This window comes from Mobula birostris, chromosome 8 (assembly GCF_030028105.1).
Source record: "Mobula birostris isolate sMobBir1 chromosome 8, sMobBir1.hap1, whole genome shotgun sequence".
In the NCBI taxonomy this organism is placed as follows: Eukaryota; Metazoa; Chordata; class Chondrichthyes; order Myliobatiformes; family Myliobatidae; genus Mobula; species Mobula birostris.
In genome coordinates this window covers 13,811,105-13,835,528 of record NC_092377.1, presented here as the reverse complement: position 1 = coordinate 13,835,528, position 24,424 = coordinate 13,811,105, and the positions used below count along the sequence as shown (strand labels likewise).

Here is a 24,424-nt window from a genome sequence, read left to right as displayed (position 1 = left end):
GAGCATGTTCGGGACTGAGGTTGAAACATTATGGGAATTAAGGAAATGGGGTTAATGCAGAGAAATGTCACTGAGATAAAATATCAGTCATAATCTTATTGAAAGCTGGAGCAAATAGAAGGGGTTGAATAGCCTGTGTTTTTATGTTATGTTCCACTGCAGCTCCAATTACCTGCAGTCTAATCCATGGCCCCCGAACCTTACTGGTGAATTCTATCAAAAAAGTGGATAACAAGACTGCCACACTAGATCTATTTGTCATCTTTATCATGGTCAATTATTTCCAGACCCTCCATAACAGCTTCATTAAACAAATTCTGATATTGAGGATCATATTAAGTCACATGACCAAAACTCATGTTTTGTGCACCTTAAAGGAGAAGAGTAAAATCAAAGTTCTGGAGAGGAAGCTCCTCATCTCAGGACCCAGATAGCTGAAGGTGTGCCAATGGTAGAATGATTTAAAATGCTGAAGCCACTCGAGGTTAGGTGTGGAGATCCAGAACACTGAAACAGGAAAAGCTGAAAAATATTTGGAGGAGTGAGAATGTAGATTTGGGAACAAGGGGGAGGTGCTCCAATTAATGTTTTTTTTAAACCAGAATCCATGGCATGCTCACAGGCAGATAAGGTGATAAAGAAACAAGATTCGATGCAAGCTGGGCTCGGGATTTCAATTGGCAGATTTTTATCTGTGTAGATGGAGTCTGCTTGGAGATAAATCAGGTTCAGTTTCCATCGCAGTGTGACAGGCAACTAGTGCATGAGAATTTTCCAGCCTAAGGGCACGTTACTTTTGAGTTTTGCTGAGCAACACGAGGAATATTGGGGTTTCCACTCAATTTGTCTAGTTTAACCATCTTGACTATTCTCACCTTGTAAACTTTATTTATTGAGATACAACATGGAATAAGCCCTTCCTGCTCTTTGACCCTTACCACTCAGCACCCCCCAATTTAACCACTTGCCTAATCACAGGACAACAGCCAGTTAGCCTACTAACTGGTATGTCTTTGGACTGTGGGAGGAAACCAGAATCATAATCAGAATTGGATTTATTTATTTATTGAAATACAGTGCAGAATAGGCCCTTCCAGCCCTTTGAGCTGCGCCACCCATCAATCCCTCAATTTAACCCACCCCTAATCACGGGATAATTTACAATGACCAATTAACCTATCGACCAGTACGTCTTTGGATCATGGGGGAAACCCAAAGGAAACCCACGTGGTCACGGGGAGAACATACAAACTCCTTACAGGCAGCGGTGGGAATTGAACTGGCTGTGGACTCACTTTCGAGGACTCTGCAGTTCATATTCTGTGTGCTATTCGTCTACTTTTGTATTGTTTAAACGATTCATCCATTGGGTTTTTGATGGTCTTTGTTGTGTGGCTTTTGTTGTGTTTCTTTGTTTTCTGGCTGTCTGCAAGAAGACGAATCTCAAGGTTGTATACTTTGATAATAAATTTACTTTGAACATTGAGAAAAATAGTGGAGGTGGTGTTCACAGGCTCAGGGGCCATTCAGAAACCTGACAGCAGAGGGGAAGTAGGTTTTCTTAAGACGTTGAGTATGCATCTTCAGGTACCTGTGCCTCGTTCCTGATGATGGTAATGAGAAGAGGTTAGAGAGTGCCCTTAACACTGGAGGCTGCCTTCTTGTTGCCTTTGGAAGTTGTTTTCGATGGTGGAAGGCTGCTGGCCGTGATGGAGCTGGCTGAGCTCTGCTGTTTTTTCTGATCCTATTCTCCTCCAACCATGCAAATTACAATTGTGCATTTTACTTCCATAATCAATTCTACGGCAGAATAAACATCATAAACAAAATGTAGACTAAAATCCAAGTTCGTCAAGGCTCCCAAGCAGTACAAGAACACTCCATTCAATGCTCATGTTCCTTTATTCAGTGAGATTCAATCTTGTCTCCAAGTCAGAGGATCATGTCCCAATCCAGATCTCGACAGAGAAACCAGGCTAAAGGCTGATTTATCCTTGTACGTACCAGCTTACGCCATAGCCTACGCAAGTGGGCTACGTGCGTTGTGAACACTTATACTTGTGCGTTGGTGTGTCTGCATTGCTCTGCAATTCGTGCACGTCACACATGCGCACACACCCGCCTGTGCAAGGCTTCATGGTCATGGTAGTCTTTCTCAGTGTAAACAAGTTTAAAGCGAGCATTTTTTTTCGTAAAAGCGAAGTGTGTCCTCCATAATTTCGGAGGTCTGTAAAGCTTTATGGAAAGCATTGCAGCCAGAGTTCCTTCCCTGCCTTTCAGTCACCCAATGGGAAGCTATCGCAGCGTAGGAGGAAATGCGATGTTACCAAGCAGACCAATCACAGTTGTTGCGGTCTGTGTTGCCGCGACGCAGTTACATTTTGGGAGAGGTGCACGTCAGGCTACGGCATAGGGATCCATGTAGGCACTGTGTAGGGTTTGTGGCTACGGCGTCGAGTTGATGCACAAGTATAAATCAGCCTTAACCTGCAAGTGCAATGCTGAAGGAGGGCTGCACTATCATGAGTGCCAACTGTCAGAATGAATCCCCAACTGCTCTCAAGTGGATGCAAATAATGTCAATTAGACCCACCCAAGTGCCTGATCAATGGTTTATCTCTCAACAGGTACAAACCCTTCAGTTTAACTGACAATTAACATAGATCTGTAGCCTCCAACCCAGCCTCAATTCATCCTAAAGTGCTTTATAACCAATAAGATAATTTGACAATTGCAGTTGGGAAAGATCTGATATGCTCTGTGATGCTAGAAAATCTAGGAGAAGGAGCGCTCTTGAAGTTGCTGCATTTTTATAACAGAGTGTGGGAGGAGGGAAGATTACCAAGTGCATGGAAAGAAGCAGTAGTAATTCCAATAAGGAAGCCTGGCAAGGATCTGTCAAAACCCACTAGCTACAGACCAATTGCATTATCAAGTATATGTAAGATAATGGAAAGGATGATAACAGAAAGGTTATCATATGAGCTTGAGAAAAGAGGAATGCTGGCAAGTTATCAGAGTGGTTTTAGAAAGGGAAGGAATTCCATGGACTCAGTAATTATGTTAGAGACTGAAATAAGGAAGGCCCAGGCAAATAGAGAGTCAGTAGTGGTCGTGTTCTTTGGCATTGAAAAAGCCTATGATATGATGTGGAAGGAAGGATTATTAATTAAACTGCACAAGATGGGGGTTGGTGGGAGAGTTTTTAATTGGATTAAAGATTTTTTGTTTGGTAGAAAAATTCAAGTTTGGATTGGATCAGAATTATCAAAACAGTACATAGTGGAAAATGGCACACCTCAAGGTAGTGTGATTAGCCCATTACTTTTCATGACTATGATCAATGATGTCTTCACAAAGGTACCAGTGGATATAGGTAGGTCACTGTTTGCGGATGATGGGGCCTTGTGGAAAAGAGGCAGGAACATGGACCATATAATCAGGAAACTACAAGAAGCAATTGATGAAGTGGTGGAGTGGGGTTATGATTGGGGATGTAGATTTTCAGTAGACAAAACTCAATCTGTATTTTTTTTTTACCAGGAAAAGGGTTGAGGTAGGGAAGAAGTTAAGGATGTATGGGGTTGAATTAGAAAGGGTTGCATCATTTAAATTTCTGGGAGTTATATTTGATTCACGATTAACATGGGCAGACCATATCAGGAAAGTTGAGGAGAAATGTAAAAAAATAATAAATGTGATGAGATGTTTGACTGGTAGGGAATGGGGAGCAAGTTGTTCAGCTTTGAAGAGAATGTATGTGGCTTTAGTGAGATCTGTGTTGGACTATGGAAATATAGTATATGGATCAGCAGCTAGGTCTCTTATAAGGAAACTGGATGTGATTCAGGCTCAGGCCTTGAGAGTGTGCAGTGGGGCTTTTAAAACGTCACCAGTGTCAGCCCTACAGGTAGAAATGGGAATAATGCCTTTGGAACTAAGGAGGATGCAACTGATGGCAAACTACTGGGCTAACTTGCAGGGGCACAATGATTCTCACGCTACTAAAGGAGTGTTGCAGGAGTGCTGGGAAAATGGGAGGTTTCAGAGGGATTCCTTTAGTCGGGTAGGGAATGATATTGCGAAAGAATGTGGAGTATTTGATCTGAGGATAAGTCCTTCAGTAGTTTATCCGGTTGTAGCTCCATGGAAGCTTGTATGGCCTGACATAGACTGGCATTTGTTAGAGGTAAAAAGGAAAGAAAGATATAAAACAGATTTGGTAAATGCATTTAACTGTCATGTGATGGAAAAGTATAGTGATTATACTCACATTTATACGGATGGTGCGAAGGAACCTGCAACAGGAGTGATAGGGTTTGGGGTGGTCATACCAGCAAAAGAAATTGGAATCAGCAGAAGAACATCTAATAAGTTAGGAGTGTTTACAGTGGAGATGCTGGCAGTGTTGGTTACGTTGCAATGGGTGCAGAAAGCCAGACAAGTCAAAACATTGATATGTTCAGATTCATCCTCAGTTCTAGCAAGTTTAAGGTCTTTTCACACAAACAGTCGGCAAGATGTACTTTATGAAGTCCTTCAGTTAGTTACAAGAATTGCAAATCAGGGAGGTCAGGTAAAATTTCTATGGGTTCCAGCACATATAGGGGTGAAGGGGAATGAGAGGGTGGATGAGTTGGCAAAGAGGGCGTTAAAGAAAGAAAATGTGGAAATGCACATTAGTATCAGTAAAGCAGAGGTTAAGTGTGTAATCTGGGAAAAAGTCAACCGAATGTGGCAACAAAGATGGGACAGGGAGGGGAAAGGGAGGCATTTATATCAAATACAAAAGAGTGTTGCAGTTACTAGGGTAGGTAATGGAAACAGGAGAGAGGAAATTGTGTGGACTAGGTTAAGGCTGGGGCATTGTGCATTAAACAAAACATTGAAAATGATAGGGAAACACCAGACAGGATTGTGTGAGGAATGTCAGGAAGAGTCGTCAGTAGAACATGTAGTTTTGTGTTGCAGGAAATATGGGATAAGAGAGAGATGATGAGAAATAAATTAAGGGAGTTGGGGATGCAGGAATTCACATTAAAAGGGTTGCTGGGCATGGGTGAGAGAGCACAAGTCCGGGTATTTTTAGCATTTTTAAGGGGTACAGGGGTTTTTTATAGAATATGACGAATAAACAGGAATAGGATACTAGGATGGTCAAAGATGGGAGGGTGAAGTGTAGGTTTGTGTGTGTGTGTGTGTGTGTGTGTGTGAGAGATTGGGTGAAGGGATTTAGAACGTATGTCTAGTGCACACTCTGGAGCAGAGGGTGGCGGTAATGCACCATTAAGCTGGATGCCAACCGCCGTAAAACAAGATACAGACAGACAGACAACTGCAGTCACTGCTGTGGAAAATGTACCAATCTGTACGCATGAACTCCAACAAACAGAAATGTTGAAAGACAATCTGTGTTAGAGTAGTTGATTGAGGGAAAGACATCACTCAAATTCCTGAGGAGGATGAAAAAGAAGACACCAGAGACTGCAGACACTGGAATCTGGAAGTGAAAAAGAAAACACTAGAAGAACTCAGTGGGTCAAGCAGCATCTCTGGAAGCAAAAGGTGAGGAGGCGCATTTTGGGTAGAGATCCTGTACCAGCGTTGAGAGGGATGAGGAGAGGTCGCCAGTATATAGCAGAATAAGAAAAGAGTGGGTGATAGGTGGAACTGGATGGGGAGGGGGTGATAGGCTGATGGAACCAGATGGGAGAGAGAATGGAAAACGTCAACAGAGAGAAGAAAGCCACCACTGCCTGCAAGGAGTTCATATGTTCTCCCCATGACCTCATGGGTTTCCTCTAGGAGCTCCAGTTTCCTTCCACAGTCCAAAGACGTACCGGTTGGTAGGTTAGTTGGTCATTGTAAACTAACCCATGATTAGGCTAGGATTAAACTGGGGGATTGCTGGACTGCACTGTTCAAAGGGCTGGAAGGGCCTATTCCATGCAGTACCTCAATAAATAAATAACCAGGTGGACAGGTGTGTGTGAGTGGGAGAACACTGGTGATGCAGAAGAACTCTGGTGAGAACTGTCTGGCTGATCTCTGAAATAGCTGATACATTTGCAAAACTACTCTTTAAAAATGATATCACTTTCAGAAATATGTCGGATCTCAGCTCACAGGAGACATGACAAAGGCAAAGCTGATAAATAGCACTTAATGTTTGTTTAGGACAGGAGTTGCCTATTTTTCTTTTATACCATGTTCCCCTACCATTAACCAGAGGTTAGTGGACCCCAGATTGGGAACCCCTGGTTTGGGATAATGGCGGAAGTCTCTATTCACAAGTAATTACTAAAATGCAATGCAGAGGTTGACAATAACAAAATAGTACATTCACAATGATAACACTATATTACAGAGAGGACAAACTTTTAAAAAATCCAGGAAAATGAGCAATAAGCATTCTAAATAATGTGTAGAAGGTGAGAGATGGTCATAAGGTCCAAAGAATTAGAGTTGAATCATCCCAGTTGTTTCATTTAAACCCAATGAAATGCATTTTGAATTCCAACGTTTCTTTTTCTTTTTCCACTTTGCCAATTCCAAACAATTAATACAAGAGAAAGTAAATGAGGAAATGCCAAGTTACATGACTGTTGATAGGTCATCCTTTATCTGTGATCTCTGTCTCGGAGGCTGATGTCAGGCGGTCTTTTAGGACGGTGAACTCTTGCAAGGCGGAAGGCCCCAATGGAGTACCTGGTAAGGCTCTGAAAAGTTGTACCAACCAACTGGCAGGAGTATTCAAGAACATTTTCAACCTCTCACTGCTACAGTTGGAAGTTCCCACCTGCTTCAAAAAGGCAGCAATTATACCAGTGCCCAAGAAGAGTAGTGTGAGCTGCCTTAATGACTATTGCCCAGTAGCACTCACATCTACAGTGACAAAATGCTTTGAGAGATTGGTGATGAGTAGACTGAACTCTTGCCTCAGCAAGGACTTGGACCCACTGCAATTTGCCTATCGCCATGATAGGTCAACGGCAGATGCGATCTCAATGGCTCTCCACACGGTTTTAGACCACCTGGACAACACAGACACCTATGTCAGGATGCTGTTCATCGACTATAGCTCAGTATTTAATACTATCATTCTCACAATCCTGTTTGAGAAGTTACAGAATGTGGGCCTCTGTACCTCCCTCTGCAATTGGATCGACTTCCTAGCCGGAAGACCACAATCTGTGCAGATTGGTGATAACATCTCCTCCTTGCTGACGATTAACACTGGCACACCTCAGGGGTGTGTGCTTAGCCCACTGCTTTACTTCCTCTATACTTATGACTGTGTGGCTAGGTATAGCTCAAATGCCACCTATAAATCTGCTGATGATACAACCAGATGGAGATGAGGGGGCATACAGGAGTGAGATATACCAGCTGGTTCAGTGGTATCACAGCAACAACCTTGCATTCAACATCAGTAAGGCGAAAGAGCTAATTATGGACTTCAGGAAGCAGAAGACGTGGAAACACGAACCAATTCCCTTAGAGGAATCAGAAGTGGAGAGAGTGCACAATTTCAAGCTGCTGGGTCTCAAGATCTGAGGATCTAACCTGGTCCCAACATATTGATGTGTTCCAGTCTTTGCATCTCAACACAAAGACTGGAAAACAGATATCTGGGCTGCAACTTCAGTGCCGCACTAAGGGAATATCACACTGCCAGAGGTGCCATCTTTCACACAGTGAACCTCACCTGTCTTTTCAAAGATATACATTAAAAAAATCCTTGTGTATAAAAGTACCCCTTGGAGCTAATTTGAAGCAAGTCAGCTATTTGAGGTTCCCTGGCAATATTTAAACCTCAAACAATATCATAAAAACAGCCTGAATATAATTATAAACACAAGAGACTCTGCAGATGCTAAAAATCCAGAGTATCACACACAAAATGCAGGAGGAACTCAGCAGGTCAGGCAGCATCTATGGAGAGGAACAAAGAGCCAACGTTTTGAGCCGAGAGGTTCATCAGGACTCTTACCTCCAGCATTTTGTGGTTGCCCTATAGTCGTTACATTATTCATTCCAGGACCTTGATGTGAATAAATTGTTGTATTTTCTACATTACATCACTGACTATATCTCAGAGATTGTTGTATTTTCTACATTACATCACTGACTATATCTCAGAGATACTACTTTGGCCTACATCTGTAGTTCGATATCTGCAGTTCAATCTATCTGTTTCTGAATACTCCTTTTTTTTATTGCTATTTTGTGTGGTTTTAATCAGGCAGCCTGCAGTCAACAAACAAAACAGTGCTAAGTTGAACAGAACCGAACTAAACTGAATATTCCCCGACACTTTCAAGGACTCTCTGGTTCGATATTTCATATTTTGTATGTTTTTTTGCTCAGTTTTTGCAGCTTGTGTGACTTGTTCTTTTTTGTGCATTGGGTCTTTTTTGAACAGGTTCCATTCTGTTTCTTTGTTTTGTGGCTGTCTATGGGAAGATGAATCTCAGGGTTGTATACAGCATACCTACTTTGATAATAAATGTACTTTGACTTTGAAGATACACCAAAGTGTCAAAGAGACAATATAAATGTTTCTTTTTAATTTTATCCCCCAAATGTAACTGCATTCTCTAAACCAAAAACTGTCATTTATATGGAAAGCAGAAGGGCATTGACTAACCTGACATCCACAGTGTTGTTATCCTCATGATCAAAAACAGCAAAAGCATCTTTGATTTTCTTTTGGAGATCTGCTATTAAAGCTTCTGTAGTAAAATAAAATGGGACTATCAGACTATCTGGGCAAGCTAATGATAATGAGATTTATAACAATAACTTGTCCTGGATGATAAGGTGGTTAAGTGGATCAGCAAATTTGAGGATGACATCAAGATTGAGGGTGTAATGGACAGTGTAGAAGGCCATCAAACTATGCAAAGTCATCTGAATGAGCTGGAAGAAAGCACAGGTGGAATTTAATGAAGACGAGAGTGATGTGTTGCATTGACCAGGATGGCATGGACTAGATGGGCCAAAGGGTCTTTTCTGTGCTGAAGTGTTCTTTGATTCTATGACTCTGTAACAACAGATTAACAACCATATCCAAAGCAAATGCATAACAAATATAGGGAAAGTATTTGCGCTCTAAATTAGAACACTCTTGAAGAACTGACAGATTTCTCCCCCCACAATGGAGAAATATAGATTTAGAAGAACTAGAACTAATATTTTAAAAACATGATTCTATCCAGCTGGATAACTTAATTAAGACTGATGCCAAAGGAAAAATTAGGAGGCTCAAGCATAGAGCATATATGTTGTTAAAGTTATTCCTTTTCACAGCTAATTCTGCTCACCTCCACATGGGCTGGATGGGCACACGCAAAGCTTATCATTCTGCCCCCACTCTTCCTCACAACACCTGCATGTGTAGATTGCATACCTTCAGTCTACTCAGCCCAATCAGCTGTAGAACAGTGACAGGGTGAGATTCTGATTACTCTGTAAAGTTAAACATGTGTTCAGGAGAAAATACATACAGTGGCCACTTTATTAGATACACCTGCACACCTGTTCATTATTGCAAGTATCTAATTGGCAGCAACTCATTGAATAAAAGCATGCAGACATGGTCAGTTGTTGTTTGGGCCAAACATCAGAATGAGGAAGAAATGTGATCTACGTGACTTTGACAGTAGAGTGAGTGTTGATGCCAGATGGAGTGGTTTGAGTATCTCAAACTGTTGATCTCCTGGGTCTGCTTGTTTTTTTCCTACATACAACAGTCTCTAGAGCAGGGGTTCCCAACCTGGGATCCACGGGCCCCTTGCTTAATGATATTGATCCATGGCATAAAAAAAAGTGTGGGAACCCCTGCTCTACAGTTACACAGAATAAAAACATCCAGTGGGTGGCAGTTCTGTGGACAAAAATGAGAGGGTCAGTGGAGGATGCCAGACTGGTTCAAGCTCACAGGAAGGTGACAGTGGTGTGCAGAAGAACATCTATGAATGCGTAACAAATTGAACAAGTTAAAATGGATAGACTAGAGCAGCAAAAGACCACAGACATCCATGGACTTTATTAGGCACCAGCTGCACCTAATAAAATGGCACTGAGTGTAAGTACTAAAATTTATGTTCCAACATATTTCACAGCCTAATGTCATAAGTATGACCAAGTGAAAAGGGGAATGAAATGGCTTGTATTTTTAGGACTCCAGGCTGAAATTATCTTTCAAGAAAGATGTTGAAAATGGCCTTCCTACTGTAAGTGAAAGAAGAGAGGGAACAAAATTGGTGAAACTAAATATAAAAAAGCAAAATTCATTGTGCTTTTTAAATGATTTTTAAATAAAAGATTAGCTTTATTTGTCACATATACATCAAAATATACAGAGAAATGTGTCATTTGCATCAACGACCAACTCAGTCTGTGGATGTGCCAACACAGCTGCCGACCACTTACTTACCCTAACCAATACATCTTTGGAACAGGGGAGAAAACTGGAGCACCTGGGGAAGCCTCCATGGTCACAGAGAGAACATAGAAACTCCTTACAGACCATGGCAGGAACTGAACCATGATCTTCCAATCAATTAGCTAACACTAATTTAGAAATTATGTATATTTACAGTAATTACAGAGATAAAATAACATTCAGAAAAAAAATCAAAAAAGCTGTTATCGTTAAAAACATATGCTAGAAATTTCAGGTCAGATTGTTTCTGTGGACAAGAAATAGAGTTACATTTCATTTTGGTTGTTGACCTTTCATCAGATGTGGGAAAACCATTCCTCTAGAAAACCGCCCTCCCAAGTCAAGCCTTCTGTCAACAGTGTATTAGTGCCTATATGGCTTACCTTTTTGTATACTTATTCAATAAAAAGATTTAAAAAGAAAAGAAGCCTTCTGTCAGCTTCACCCACGTTTCTGTGTGGATATCCCTAAAGCTAACACCGGTGGGGTCTAAAGCCAGCAGTGCATCTTTTATGAAGGTGCCTGCACTGTCAGCCATCCTGTTCTACACAAGTGACTTCTTTATGAAGTCCATAAGGGCAGCACAGACATTCATAGACTTCTCTTGGGGTTCATGCTGTGAAATCTGTCTGCTGACTCTATGCCAAGTGCAATGGCTCCATTGAAATCAATGGGAAGAAATGGCTGTCAAGGGAATGATAAGCAGAGCATTTTGTTTGATGTAGTTAGCCTTAATGAGTTTAAGTGTTTAAGCATGTGTAAGTATTTTTAGTGTTCCAGCTCTCTTAAATGTGCTTAATAATTTTAACTTTCTACTGTTTTTAATAGATCCCATGTGGCATTGAACATCACACACAAAATGCTGGTGGAACACAGCAGGCCAGGCAGCATTGATAGGAAGAGGTACAGGCGACGTTTCGGGTCTCGGCCTGAAACATCGCCTGTACCTCTTCCTATAGATGTTGCCTGGCCTGCTGTGTTCTGCCAGTATTTTGTGTGTTTTGCTTGAATTTCCAGTACCTGCAGATTTCCTCGGGTTGGCATTGAACATCATGGTTTAGAAAGGCAAAAACTTCAGTGATATCTTTAATACCTGGGGTGCCTGGGTGTAGGATCTCTCCAGCAAGGCCATTTTGTAGATAAAGCTGCCCACCATTTTTTTGTTTGGAAGAGCTCCTTAACCATGCAAATTTGTTGGGAACCAGCCCCTCAATAGCATTCTTCGGCTCGGATCACACCAAAAGAAACAACCAGTCCAAGAGCAGGCAACCAGTGATGTGGTGTTAAGTGGAAAAACTGCATCATTAAGTCTGTATCCTTCTCAACAGATGTTACTGAATTCAGCATTTTTCTGTTTTTATTTTAGATTTCAAGTCATGTACTTGTACCACATGACTGTGTTCCATACAAGCAAACTTGATTTGAATCAAATAATAATTCAAAACAACCAATAGTGTGGTTTTAGCATTACTAATTCTTTGAGAAGTTTAGCCTTTCCAGTTACAGTGCAAGAAGAAACAAGCCCATATTTTTCCATGTACCTCTTGCATTTTGTTGTGTGGAATGATGTATGTCCTGATACAGGGTCTGGGCCCAAATCGTCACCTATCCCTGTGCCTCCATACATGCTAAATGACATGCAGCAGTCCCAAAGGAACAGGTTGATCAGTGCAACAGTAAGTTTAAAACGTCTGATACTAATGAATAGATTAACTCCTCAGACTCTCCAGAATCAGCCCAGCTAGAGTGCAGACATTTAACCAATACTGAACAAACTATTGGAGGTCCTGGTGCAAGGTCTCAACCTGAAATATTGGCAGTTTCTCTCCCCCTACAGGTGCTGCTCAACTCGCGAAGTTCCCCTTGTGTGGAGACATAAGAAACTACAGTTCTGAGCTGTGGAGCAACATACAAAAAGCTGGAGGAACTCAGAAAGTCAGACATCTTTGGAGATAAATAGAGAGTCGACGCAGTGCAGATGAAAGCTGTTGACTTGAAATGTCGACCGTTGTTTTCTCTCCATAGATGCTGCCTAACCTTGTGTTCCTCTTGCTTTTTGTGGAGTTAGTTCCTCCAGCAGATTGTTTGTTGCTTGGGTTGCAGCATGAGCCACCCTACGAATCTCCTTGATACTAGCTTCAAGATCTTAGTCACTCCGCGCTCCATTGAAATAAACGCAGCCGCGTGAACGTTTAAATGATCGTCAACGAGCCCGGTCTTTCCGTTCAGCTCTCTTTGAAACTGTGTGCGTGTAGTGCAGAGCTTGCTGTACAACTTCCGTTGTCACTATTCATGGAGTTTGACGAAACCCTTCGCCATCTAATTTTGAGAAGACAAAATTACTAAAAAGGACAATAAACTGTAGCCCAGGTTTGCGCACAGACGCTGCTATCTCCTGTGCATAAGCGCTGCCTACCTGCTGACTCCCTGTTGTCGACCATGTTGTTTGCGTGGTTACTGGGCAACACAGCCCCGTCCCAGAGGCCTCGGCTCCCGGCTTCGTTGTCATGGAGACGGTGCGGCAAAGATAGGTGTTTTTATTTCAACAAATATTCCCGTTCGATCCCTTCTGTATCTGACAGAACGATTTTGAGTTCAAATTATACTAGTGGGCGTGGACGCCTGTTCGATTAGGAGCGCAGGGAGAGAGGGCTCTGCGGAGTTCAGAGCAGTGAGGTTAAATGGTCACATATATCAAGGTACAGTTAAAAAAATTCCGTATGGATCATTTCATCACAGCAGTGCGATGAGATATACAAGGGAAAAGTAATAACAGAATGCAGAATAACACACACACACTAATGCTGGAGGAACTCAATAAGTCAGGCAGCATCTATGGAGAGAATTTTTTTTTAAAAGTTCAATGTAAATTTATTATCAAAGTACATATATGTAGAAGAATATTCCTAACGAGAGGATGAGGAAGACAGCATAAAAGCAAAAGAGAGGGCATATAATATAACTAACAGGCAACTAAAAAAAAAGCTAAAGGAGAGAAAACACAAAATATGAAGGGACGCTAGCCAATAACATAAAAGAAGATACAAAATCTTTTTTCAGATATATGAGGGCTAAAAGAGAGACAAAAGTAGATCTCGATCAACTTAATAAGTACTTAGGATCAGTCTTCACTGTGGAAGACACTAGCAGTATCCCAGAAGTTCGAGAGTGTTGGGTACAGAGCGTAGTTGCTATTACAATGGAAATGGTGCTTTGGAAGCTGAAAAGTCTGAAAGTAGATAAGTCACCTGGGCCAGATGAACTACACCCCAACCTTCTGAAAGTGGTAGATGAAGAAATTGTGGAGACATTAGTAATGATCTTTTAAGAAACACTAGATTCTGGAATGATTCTGGAAGACTGGAAAATTGCAAATGTCACTCCACTCTGTAAGAAGAGAGGAAGGCAGAAAAAAATGGAAATTTTAGGCTAGTTAGTCTGACCTCAGTGGTTACGAAGATGGAGTTCATTATCAAGGAGGAGGTTTCAAGGTACTTGGAAGCAAATGATAAAATAGGCCAAAGTCAGCATGGTTTCCTTAAGGGGAAACAGATTTGCCTGGACAGAACTTTTGGAAATCTTTGAGAAGATGACAGGGAGAATAGACAGTCAGTGGATATTGCTTACATGCATTTTCAGAAGGCCTTTGACAAGGTACCTCACACGAGGCTGCTTAAAAACATAAGAGACTATCGTATTACTGGAAGAGATACTAGCATGAATAGAAGTCAGGCTGACTGGCAGGAGGTGAAGAGCGGGAACAAAGGGGGCCTATTCTGGTTGGCTGCCGGTAATGAGTGGTGTTCCACAGGGGTCAGTATTGGGACTGCTTTTTTTCACATTACATGTCATTGATTTGGATGATGGAATTGATGGTTTTGTGACCAAGATTGCTGATGATATGGAGATAAGTAGAAGAGCAGGTAGTGTTGAGGAAGCAGAGTGCCTGCAGAAGGACTCAGACTGATTAGGAGAATGGGCAAAGATGTGGCAGATGGAATATAGTGGTTCTGCAGTTTGGTAGAAGGAATACAGGTGCAGACTATTTTCTAAATGGGGAGAAAATCCAAAAATTAGTGGTGCAAAGGGACTTGGGAGTTCTCGTGCAGGATTCCCTGACCTTGCAGATTGAGTCAGTGGCAAATGCAATATCAGCATTCATTTTGAGAGGACTAGAATATGAGCAAGGATGTAATGCTAAGGCTTTATAAGGTATTGACCAGACTGCACATGGGAGTATTGTGAGCAGTTTTGGGCTCCTTATCGAAGAAAAGATGTGCTGGCATTGGAGGTTCCAGAGGAGATTCACAAGAATTATTCCTGGAATGAAAGGGTTAACATATTAGGAGCGTTTAATGGTTCTGGGCATGTACTCACTGGAGTTTAGAAGAATGAAGGGGGATCTCATTGAAATCCATCTCATTCTCCATCTCAGGAGAGAAACTATTTACTCACTCTTACAATATACCCACTGACTCTTATAGCAACCTTGACTACGCCACCTCCCATCCTTGTTAGGATGTTTTCTCCTGGTTTCAACATCTACACCACATCTGTTCTAAAGACGAGTCCTGCCGAAGGGTTTCGGCCTGAAATGTTGATTAGATGCTGCCTGGCCTTCTGAGTTCCTCCAGCATTTTTGTGTGTTGCTCGGATTTCTAGCGTCTGCAGATTTTCTATTGTTTCTGTTCTAAAGGTGAATCTTTCCATTCCAGGACATCTGAAGTGTCCTCCTTTCTCCAGAAACACCTTCCCCTCTACTTCGGTTAATAGCATTTCCTGGACACATACTCTCATTCCCCGAACCCCACACGCTCCCTTCATCCCCAGAGAGAGCAAAGAGAAAATTCCCTTGGTATTTACGTTTCACCTCACTGGCTTCCACATCCAACACATCATCCTTTGACAATTCCAACAGTTGCAAAGAGATACCACCACCACTTTTTCTTTCCCTCACTATCCCTTTCCACTTTCTGCAAAGATCACTCTCTGACTTCCAGGTTTACTCATCCCTTTCCACTCATCCTTCCCCATTCCCTGGCACTCCCCTGCATCCCTAGGATGTGTAAGACCTGTCCCTACTCCCAAATTTTATGCAGTTATGTGGAGTTTCTTTAATTATAAAGCACTTACTTACAGATAAAGTATACAGAAACATCCAATGATCAGGCATATAGTTTGTTCATAATTGAATACTGTGGGGTTCTGAGAGATCTGGACTGAAGTTTCTCAGCATACATTTTGTGGTATTATCACACTTATAGATATGAAGTGCTGATCCTTGGAGTGATATTAGCTGCTGAAACATGCTCATGTTGGCATCACTTCCATTCAATTGCACAGCACTAAGAAAGCCTGTGAACCAAAGGGTTGCACTCTGGTATAGGATTATTTAAAGAGTCTTGCCTGGATCACTAGTGAGAACCTGAGGGTAAACATGTTGATAAGGGTGAAATGCCTTTAAGCTTTCACCTCCCCAGAGAACAAGATTCAAGAAAGTGCTCAAACCTTCTTTGAAGAAACGCACCATCACTGCTGATCCATTTACATCAGTGAACAAGATGGTGTTCTTACTACAATCCAAGATCGACATGGTAACCGTTAATAAAACAAACTTCTTATTTCATTTATGTGGTACCATTTGTTGCTTCAGGATGTCTCAGTGAATTAGGTTCTGCTGTAAAGATGAAAACTCAGCAGCCTATTTGCACACATCAGGTTACTACAAACAGTATGATAGTGATACTGATCAGTATGATACTGATCCTCACCCTCAACAATTTCTCCTTCAGCCATCCCACTTTCTCCAAACTCAGGGGGTAGCTTTGTGTACCTGCATGGGTCCTAGCTATGCCTGCCTTTTCATTGAAGACATACAGATAATAAAACTGATTCTGTTTTGTTTTAAAAACAGAAATGGACATTCTAGCCCGAAACGTCGACTGTACCTCTTCCAAGAGATGCTGCCTGGCCTGCTGCATTCACCAGCAACTTCTATGTGTGTTGCTTGAAATTCCAGCATCTGCAGATTTCCGCGTGTTTGCGTTTTAAAATTCACTACTGCAAAGCCTCTTCCGGTGATGCCTACACTGAAGTTTAAATCTTCTCTTCGACGGGAGTTCAGTGAAACCATCTCTCACTGCTCCCCATCTGTAATCTCTTCAGCTCTTCAACTTTTTGACCACATTTTGACTCAGACTCGCTATCACAGCCATATTCCTTTCTTGGAAAGTGTCTCCTATCATATCCCTTTTGCCAATCAACTGTCCAGCTCTTGGCTCCATCCCTCCCCCTCCTGTCTTCTTCTATCATTTTGGATCTCCCCCTCTCCCTTTCAAATCTCTTACTAGCTCTTCTTTCAGTTAGTCCTGACAAAGGGTCTTGGCCCAAAAAGTCGACTGTACCTCTTCCTAGAGATGCTGCCTGGCCTGCTGCGTTCACCAGCAACTTTTATGTGTGTTGCTTGAAGTTCTAGCATCTGCAGATTTCCTCGTGTTTGCATTCTAGCAACTTCTCCAGTTCTTACCCATTACTTATGGCTCTACAGAGAGCAGTCAGGAGCCACTTTCTTGGCTGCTGACCATCATCCCGATGAACATATTCCCACAGTGTTATTGGGTAGGGTTTTCTAAGTTTAGTCAAAGTGAGCAAAGAGCAGGAATATATCTCCAAGTCCACACCCAAGAGTTTTGAAGGCTTATAGAGATACTAAATAGTCTGGTTATCACTTTGCAAAATTCTATACACTTTGGAATTGTTTGTGTGAATTAGAGAGTTAAAAATATGACCTTACAAATTACTAAAAGATGGAGAGAGCAAAGGAGCTACTACCAATCCAATAGCCTAATGTTAGTAGGTAGGGAAAATGCAACCATAATGAAGAATGTAATAATAGAACACCCTTGAAAGGAATAATACAAAGTAGGTTTGAACAGAATTATTATAGATTCATGAAAAAATCATGTTTGACTTATCTGCTGGAGTACTTTCAGGAATTATCTTGTTGTATAGATAATGAGGCAGCAGTGGATACAATGTATTTAGCTTTTGAAAGATCTTCAATAAGGTCCCACACAAGACATTAGGGTGGTGGAATGGATCTATGTCTCTGCCAAAGGAGTTGTAAGATGCCTCTTCCCTCTGCTAGACTGCAAGTCACCCTTGGGCAAGATGTAACACCTGCTTAACAGCACCCCCCCCCCCAGCCACTGATCAGGGTCATGTGATATGTGGTATGGTGGAATGAGCTGCTGGTACATATTACAAATCCTGGTTGTGGTACCACTGATGCCAGATGGACAATATCTGAAGAGTATTGATAATGGCTGGGGTCACCAATCTCGTAAAGACACTGCCCAGAAGAAAGCAATGGCAAATCCCTTCAGTAGAAACTGATGAGACAAAATTGGGTGGAAATTTGGAAAACAAATAAGACTGGAAATAGCAAAACAAAATTGCGGAAGAACTCAACAGGTCAGGCAGCGTCTGTGGAATGAAATGGGCATGTCATATGGTGGGCGTTGGAAGTCGGACCCAAATGCAAGACAAAGACACTGAAGTACAAGGAACAGGACTAAGTTTGTCAAGAAAGCAAGGGAAGTGGGGAAGAAATGATGCTAGACCTTGACACAGGCCCTGGACAAGACTCGGATACAGGGCCTGGGCTAGGACTTGACTAGGAAAGCGGAACCAGGACAAGGAACTAAGAGCCTGGGCTAGGACTCCGAGCCAGAGACTGGACAGGAACCCGGACCCTGGGTCTTGACTCTGGCTTGGACCCCAGATCTAGGTGAGGACATGACATGACTACAGGACTGGGCATGGCTTGGGTTCTTTGAGGCTTGGGTATGGACTCCGAGCCAGAGACTGGGCAAGGACCCAGAAACTGGGTCTTGACTCGGGCTCGGACTCCAGAACTAGGCAAAGACATGATGTGGTACTGGACTGGACAAGACAAGGCTTGGATTCTTTGAGGCTTTCCTGGGCAGGACGAGGTACTCCTGGGCTGGGCGAGGCACAAGGACAGGACAAGACCCCAAAGCCTTGCCTCGGTCCCGGTGGGGCAGGAACACAGAGCCTCAGTCCCGGCAGGGCAGGAGCGCAGAGAGACAGCTCCCAACACAAGGTTGTGGCAAATGGCCGGACCTACCTAGCAAAGGCGTGGACACAGAGGCAGCTCCCAACACAAGGTAGCGGCAAACGGCCGGACCTACCTAGTGAAGGCGTGGACACAGAGGCAGTTCCAAGCAACGATAGACAGTTCCTTATCTAAGCACAGCTAGGCTCCAGTCTTGCTTCAGCGGTAGAACTTGACAGTGATACAGGCAAGGCTTCCAAAGGAAGGGGAAGGGAACAGTCCAGCAAATGAAGCTGAACCAAGGAACAATTTATGTAGCCAGCCAAAAATCTGAATCAGGTGCCTCAATTAGAGCACCCAACGGAACAAGGGAAAACCAGAAAACCTGGAATAAGGAGCGATGGACTGGACCGTGAACCGGAATGCGGACTTTACGGACCGGACCATGACAGGGCAGGTGATATTTCAGGTTGTGACCCTTCATCTGAACTCCAAATGCTGATGCTGGATTCTGAAACAAAAACAGAAATGCTGGACAAACTAGTCAGTAAAGCAGCATCTGTGGAGAGGGAAACCAGTTAAAATTTCAGGTTGAAAACCCTTCATCAACGAGCAAGTTAGTTGAAGTAGCGAAGAAGGTGGGTTAGAAGAGAGGGAATGCCAGTAATAGGGTGAAATGATGAACAGCCATTCATTGGACAGTTAAGCTCCCTTGTGTAACATTGCTAATGCTGTGAAGACTGGGTGATTTTGTATAGTTTGACCTAGAGAATACTGAATGCGTACTGAACCAGCCAGAATATACAAATTCTACTCCATTCTATACCTTTTGCAGTAGGAGAGGGGCATTGGCAGAATGCAGAGGTGGGCTGAAAACTAGCAGACGGAGTTCAATCCAGAGATGTGTGAAGTGATACACTTTGGAAGATTGAACTTGAATGTGGAATCTATGGTTAATAGCAGGATTCTTGGCAATGTGAATGAAGACAGGGATCTTGGGGTCCAAGTCCGTAAATCCCACAAATAAGTAGGGAGGCTAAGAAGACTTATGGTGTGTTGGCCCTTGTGAAGTCTGAGGATTGAGTTCAAGACTGCCATGAAGTAATGTTGCAGCTCCATAAAACTATGGTTAGACCACACTTGTGGTATTGTGTTTGGTTATAGGAAGGAAGTGGAAGCTTTAGAGAGGGTGCAGAGATTTACCAGGTTGTTGCTTGGATTAGAGAATGTGCCTTATGACGAAAAGTTGAGCGAGCGGGGGCTTTTCTCTTTGGAGCAAAAGAGGGTGTGCAGCAACTTCATAGAGGTGTGTAAGATTATGAGAGGCATTGCTCCTTTTTCCCACAGCAGCAATGGCCAATACTAGAGGACTTCCATTGAGGGATAGTGCAGGAAAGTATGAGGGAGAGGAAGTACAGGAGCATGAAGATTCACACTCAATGTTTTAGGAACAGTTCTTCTCCTACTCCAGCAGATTTCTGAATGGTCCATGAACCCATGAACACCATCTCACTTTTTCTTCTATATACTATTGATTTATTTATTCCTTATAACTTACAGTAATTTTTAGTCCTTGCACCGTAATGCTGTCACAAAACAACAAATTTCACAACATATGTCTGTGATAATAAACCTGTTCTAATTCTGAGATTGGCAGGTTCTGTGATTGGTGGTAGGATTATGGAGGAGCAGGCAGAAATTACAAAGAAATATTGATGGTGTGGGCTGGTGGATGGAAAGTGAGTTCCAAAGAGGTTCTCTATGAAGATGGCAGCGCGACACAGCGCACGCGGCGGCTCCGAATTGATATCGTAAATGTGAAGTAGGATGCCGTGCCCAATCCTGATTTGATGGAGACAGCCGTGAGAAGCTTGCAGGAACATCTGGAGAAACTTCTGAAATGCCTGCTTCTGAAATGCCGCTGCTACTGTGTGATCGAAAATCTCCAGAGGGGAAGGCCCCAAATCCTCGACTTTGCCTATTGCCTGTTGCTGGGGCCGGGGTTGAAGCGCTCAGCAGAGATGGTGCTCGGTGCTCGGTGTCGGAGAGCTGGTCGGAGGCTCGGAGTTTTCGGGCGGACTCGGAGTCGGACCGTGGTCGGGTGCTTCCAGGATGCTGCATCGGCAAGTTTGCGGCACTGGAAGCTCATGGCAGGAAGATTTTTCTTCCTTCAACTGTCTGCGTGAGATGATGGGACTTTCGAGAGACTTTGAGACCTTTTACCGTGCCCATGGTCTGTTCTTCTACCAAATTACAGTGTTGCTTGCACTGTTGTAACTATATGTTATAATTATGTGGTTTTTGTCAGTTTTTTTAGTCTTGGTTTGTCTTGTGTTTCTGTGATATCATTCTGGAGGAACAAATTGTATCATTTCTTAATGCATGCATTACTAAATGACAATAAGAGAGGACTGCACGTCCTCATAATCTAATCTAATCTTCAATCTCAGGGCAGATTTGCAGAAAATAGAAGGAATACAATTGAGATCTCCATCCCCTATAACAGAGGGAAACCCATGTCTTAGGAATAAGGAACACAGGCGCCAAATCGCAGGCTTCATCTTTGAAACAATGATGAGGTTATGCACTCTGCAAGCTCCATCCCCCATGGGCACTACCCTCATCAGCATTCTGGACATCTTCGAAAGGCGATGCTTCAAGAAGGCAGCATCCATCATTAAGGACCCCCATCACCCAGGAATTGCCCTCTTCTTATTGCTTCCATCAAGGAGGAGGTACAGGAGCCTGAAGTCACACAATCAATGTTTCAGGAACAGTTTCTTCCCCACTGCTATCAGATTTCTGAATGGACAATGAACCCATGAACATTACCTCAATATTATTCTTCCCCCTCTCTTTTTGCACTACTGTACTTTTAAAATATATTTCTTATATACATAATTTATAATTTTTATCATTATGTATTGCAATGTACTGCTGATTCAAATGTGACAAAGGAACAAACCTGGTTAAAGATATTGCCATCCATACAGGAGGAAGGGAATGAAGATGTTCCGCTAAGGGCGTAAGCTTGTAAAAAACATTAGTGGGCAGTCTGTCTCCTCAGGTGGAGAGAGAAAGATCCTGAAAGGGAAATGAAGTGTCAGAGATGGACTACATAAATGTCAGAGCAAGTGGAATTACAGTTAAGGAGGTTAGAGTCATAGAGCACTACAGTACAGAAACAGGCCCTTTGGCCCATCTTGTCTGTACCAAACTAGTCATCTACCTAGTCCCATGGACCTGCACCCAGACAGTAGCCATCCATATCTCTACTGTCCATGTACCTATCCAAATTTCTCTTAAATATTGAAATCAAACCCACATTCACCATTTTTGCTGGCAGCTCGTTATACACTCTCACCGCCCTCTGAGTGACAAACTGTCTCCTCCCGTTCCCCTTAAACATTTCACCTTTCATCCTTAAATTATAGCTTTAATTTCACCCAACCTCAGTGGAAAAAGCCTGCTTGCACTTACCCTATCAATACCCTTCAGAATTTTGTACATCTCTATCAAATCTATGTGTGCAGGAAATGTGTCCAGCTGCAGCTTCTGGCAGACCACATTGAGCAGCTGGAGCTGCGATTGGATTCATACTGGAGCATCCGCGATGCTGAGAAAGTCGTGAATAGCACATTCAGTGAGTTGGCCACACTGCAGTTAAAAACTACACAGGCAGAAAGGGAATGGGTAGCCACTAAACAGCGTAGCAGTAGGCAGGTAGTGCAGGAGTCCCCTGAGGTCATCTCCCTCCTAAACAGATATACTGTTTTGGATACTGTTGGGGGAGATGTCTCATCAGGGGAAGGCAGCAGCAGCCGAATTCACAGCACCATGGGTGGCTCTGCGGCACAGGAGGGAAGGAAAAGGAGTGGGGGAGCTATAGTGATAGGGGATTCGATTGTAAGGGGAATAGATAGGCGTTTCTGCGGCCGCAAACGAGACTCCATGAGGGTATGTTGCCTCCTTGGTGCAAGGATCAAGGATGACTCTGACTGGCTGCAGGACATTCTGGAGTGGGAGGATGAAGAGCCAGTGGTCGTGGTGCACATAGGTACCAACAATTTAGGTAAAAAACAGGATGAGGTCCTACAAGGTGAATTTAGGGAGTTAGGAGATAAACTAAAAAGTAGGACCACAAAGGTAATAATCTCTGGATTACTACCAGTGCCACGTGCTAGTCAGAGTAGAAATAGGAGGATATTTCAGATGAATACGTGGCTTGAAAAATGGTGCAAGGGGGAGGGATTCAAATTTCTGGGGCATTGGAACCAGTTCTGGAGGAGGTGGGACCGGTACAAACAGGACGGTCTGCACCTGGGCTGGACTGGAACCAATGTCCTAGAGGGAGCAATTGCTACTGTTGTTCAGGAGGATTTAAACTAATGTGGCAGGGGGTTGGGAATAAGTGCAGATAGACAAAGGGGTGTAAAATGAGGGTAGAAGCAAAAAGTAGTAAGGTGAAAAGTAAAAGTGGCAGGCCGCCAAATCCAGGGCAAAAATGAAAAAGAGCCACTTTTCGACATAATTGTATAAGGGCTAAGAGTGTTGTAAACTCAAGCCTGAAGGCTTTGTGTGTCAATGCAAGGAGCATTCGTAACAAGGTGGATGAATTGAATGTGCAGGTAGTTATTAATGAATATGATATAGTTGGAATCACAGAGACATGGCTCCAGGGTGACCAAGGATGGGAGCTCAACATTCAGGGATATTCAATATTCAGGAGGGGTAGACATGAAAGAAAAGGAGTTGGGGTGGCGTTGCTGGTTAGAGAGGAGATTAACGCAATAGAAAGGAAGGACATTAGCCGGGAGGATGTGGAATCGATATGGGTAGAGCTGCACAACACTAAGGGGCAGAAAACGCTGGTGGGAGTTGTGTACAGGCCACCTAACAGTAGTAGTGAGGTTGGGAATGGCATTAAACAGGAAATTAGAAATACGTGCAATAAAGGAACAGCAGTTATAATGGGTGACTTCAATCTACATATAGATTGGGTGAACTAAATTTGTAAGGGTGCTGAGGAAGAGGATTTCTTGGAATGTATGCGGGATGGTTTTCTGAACCAACATGTCAAGAAACCAACTAGGGAGCAGGCTATTCTAGACTGGGTATTGAGCAATGAGGAAGGGTCAGTTAGCAATCTTGTCGTGCGAGGCCCCTTGGGTAAGAGTGACCATAATATGGTGGAGAGTGATATAGTTAATTCAGTGACAAAGGTTCTGAACTTAAGGGTAACTTTGAAGGTATGAGATGTGAATTAGCTAAGATAGACTGGCAAATGATACTTAAAGGGTTATGATGGATATGCAATGGAAAGCATTTAAAGATTGCATGGATGAACTTCAACAATTATTCATCCCAGTTTGGCAAAAGAATAAACCAGGGAAGGTAGTGCACCCATGGCTGATAAGGGAAATTAGGGATAGTATCAATTCCAAAGAAGAAACATACAAATTAGCCAGAAAAAGCGGCACTCCTGAGGACTGGGAGAAATTCAGAGTCCAGCAGAGGAGGACAAAGGGCTTAATTAAGAAAGGGAAAAAAGATTGAGAGGAAGCTGGGCAGGGAACATAGAAACTGACTGTAAAAGCTTTTATAGATATGTGAAAAGAAAAAGATTGGTTAAGACAAATGTAGGTCCCTCACAGTCAGAAACAGGTGAATTGATCATGGGGAACAAGGATTTGGCAGACCAATTCAATAACTACTTTGGTTCTGTCTTCACTAAGGAGGACGTACAAACGTTGTAAATAATCTTCTGGAAATAGTAGGGGACCGAGGGACTAGTGAGATGGAGGAACTGAGGGAAATACATGTTAGTAGGGAAGTGGTGTTAGGTAAATTGAAGGGATTAAAGGCAGATAAATCCCCAGGGCCAGATGGTCTGCATC

General features: G+C 42.8%; 1 protein-coding gene across 3 annotated transcripts in view; it reads right to left on the bottom strand.

The window, feature by feature from the left end:
* efcab2 (EF-hand calcium binding domain 2) overlaps positions 1-12,899 on the bottom strand; it is a 135,215-nt gene extending 122,316 nt beyond the window's left edge. For all 3 annotated transcript variants that reach the window (XM_072267013.1, XM_072267014.1, XM_072267012.1), the window contains exons 1-2: positions 12,867-12,899; positions 8,651-8,735 (exon numbers count right to left, since the gene is read on the bottom strand). In XM_072267013.1, coding sequence (XP_072123114.1) covers positions 8,651-8,735; positions 12,867-12,891 — 110 coding nt within the window. In that variant the 5' untranslated portion in view covers positions 12,892-12,899. The remainder of the gene's footprint in view (positions 1-8,650; positions 8,736-12,866) is intronic.
* Positions 12,900-24,424: the final 11,525 nt, after the last annotated feature.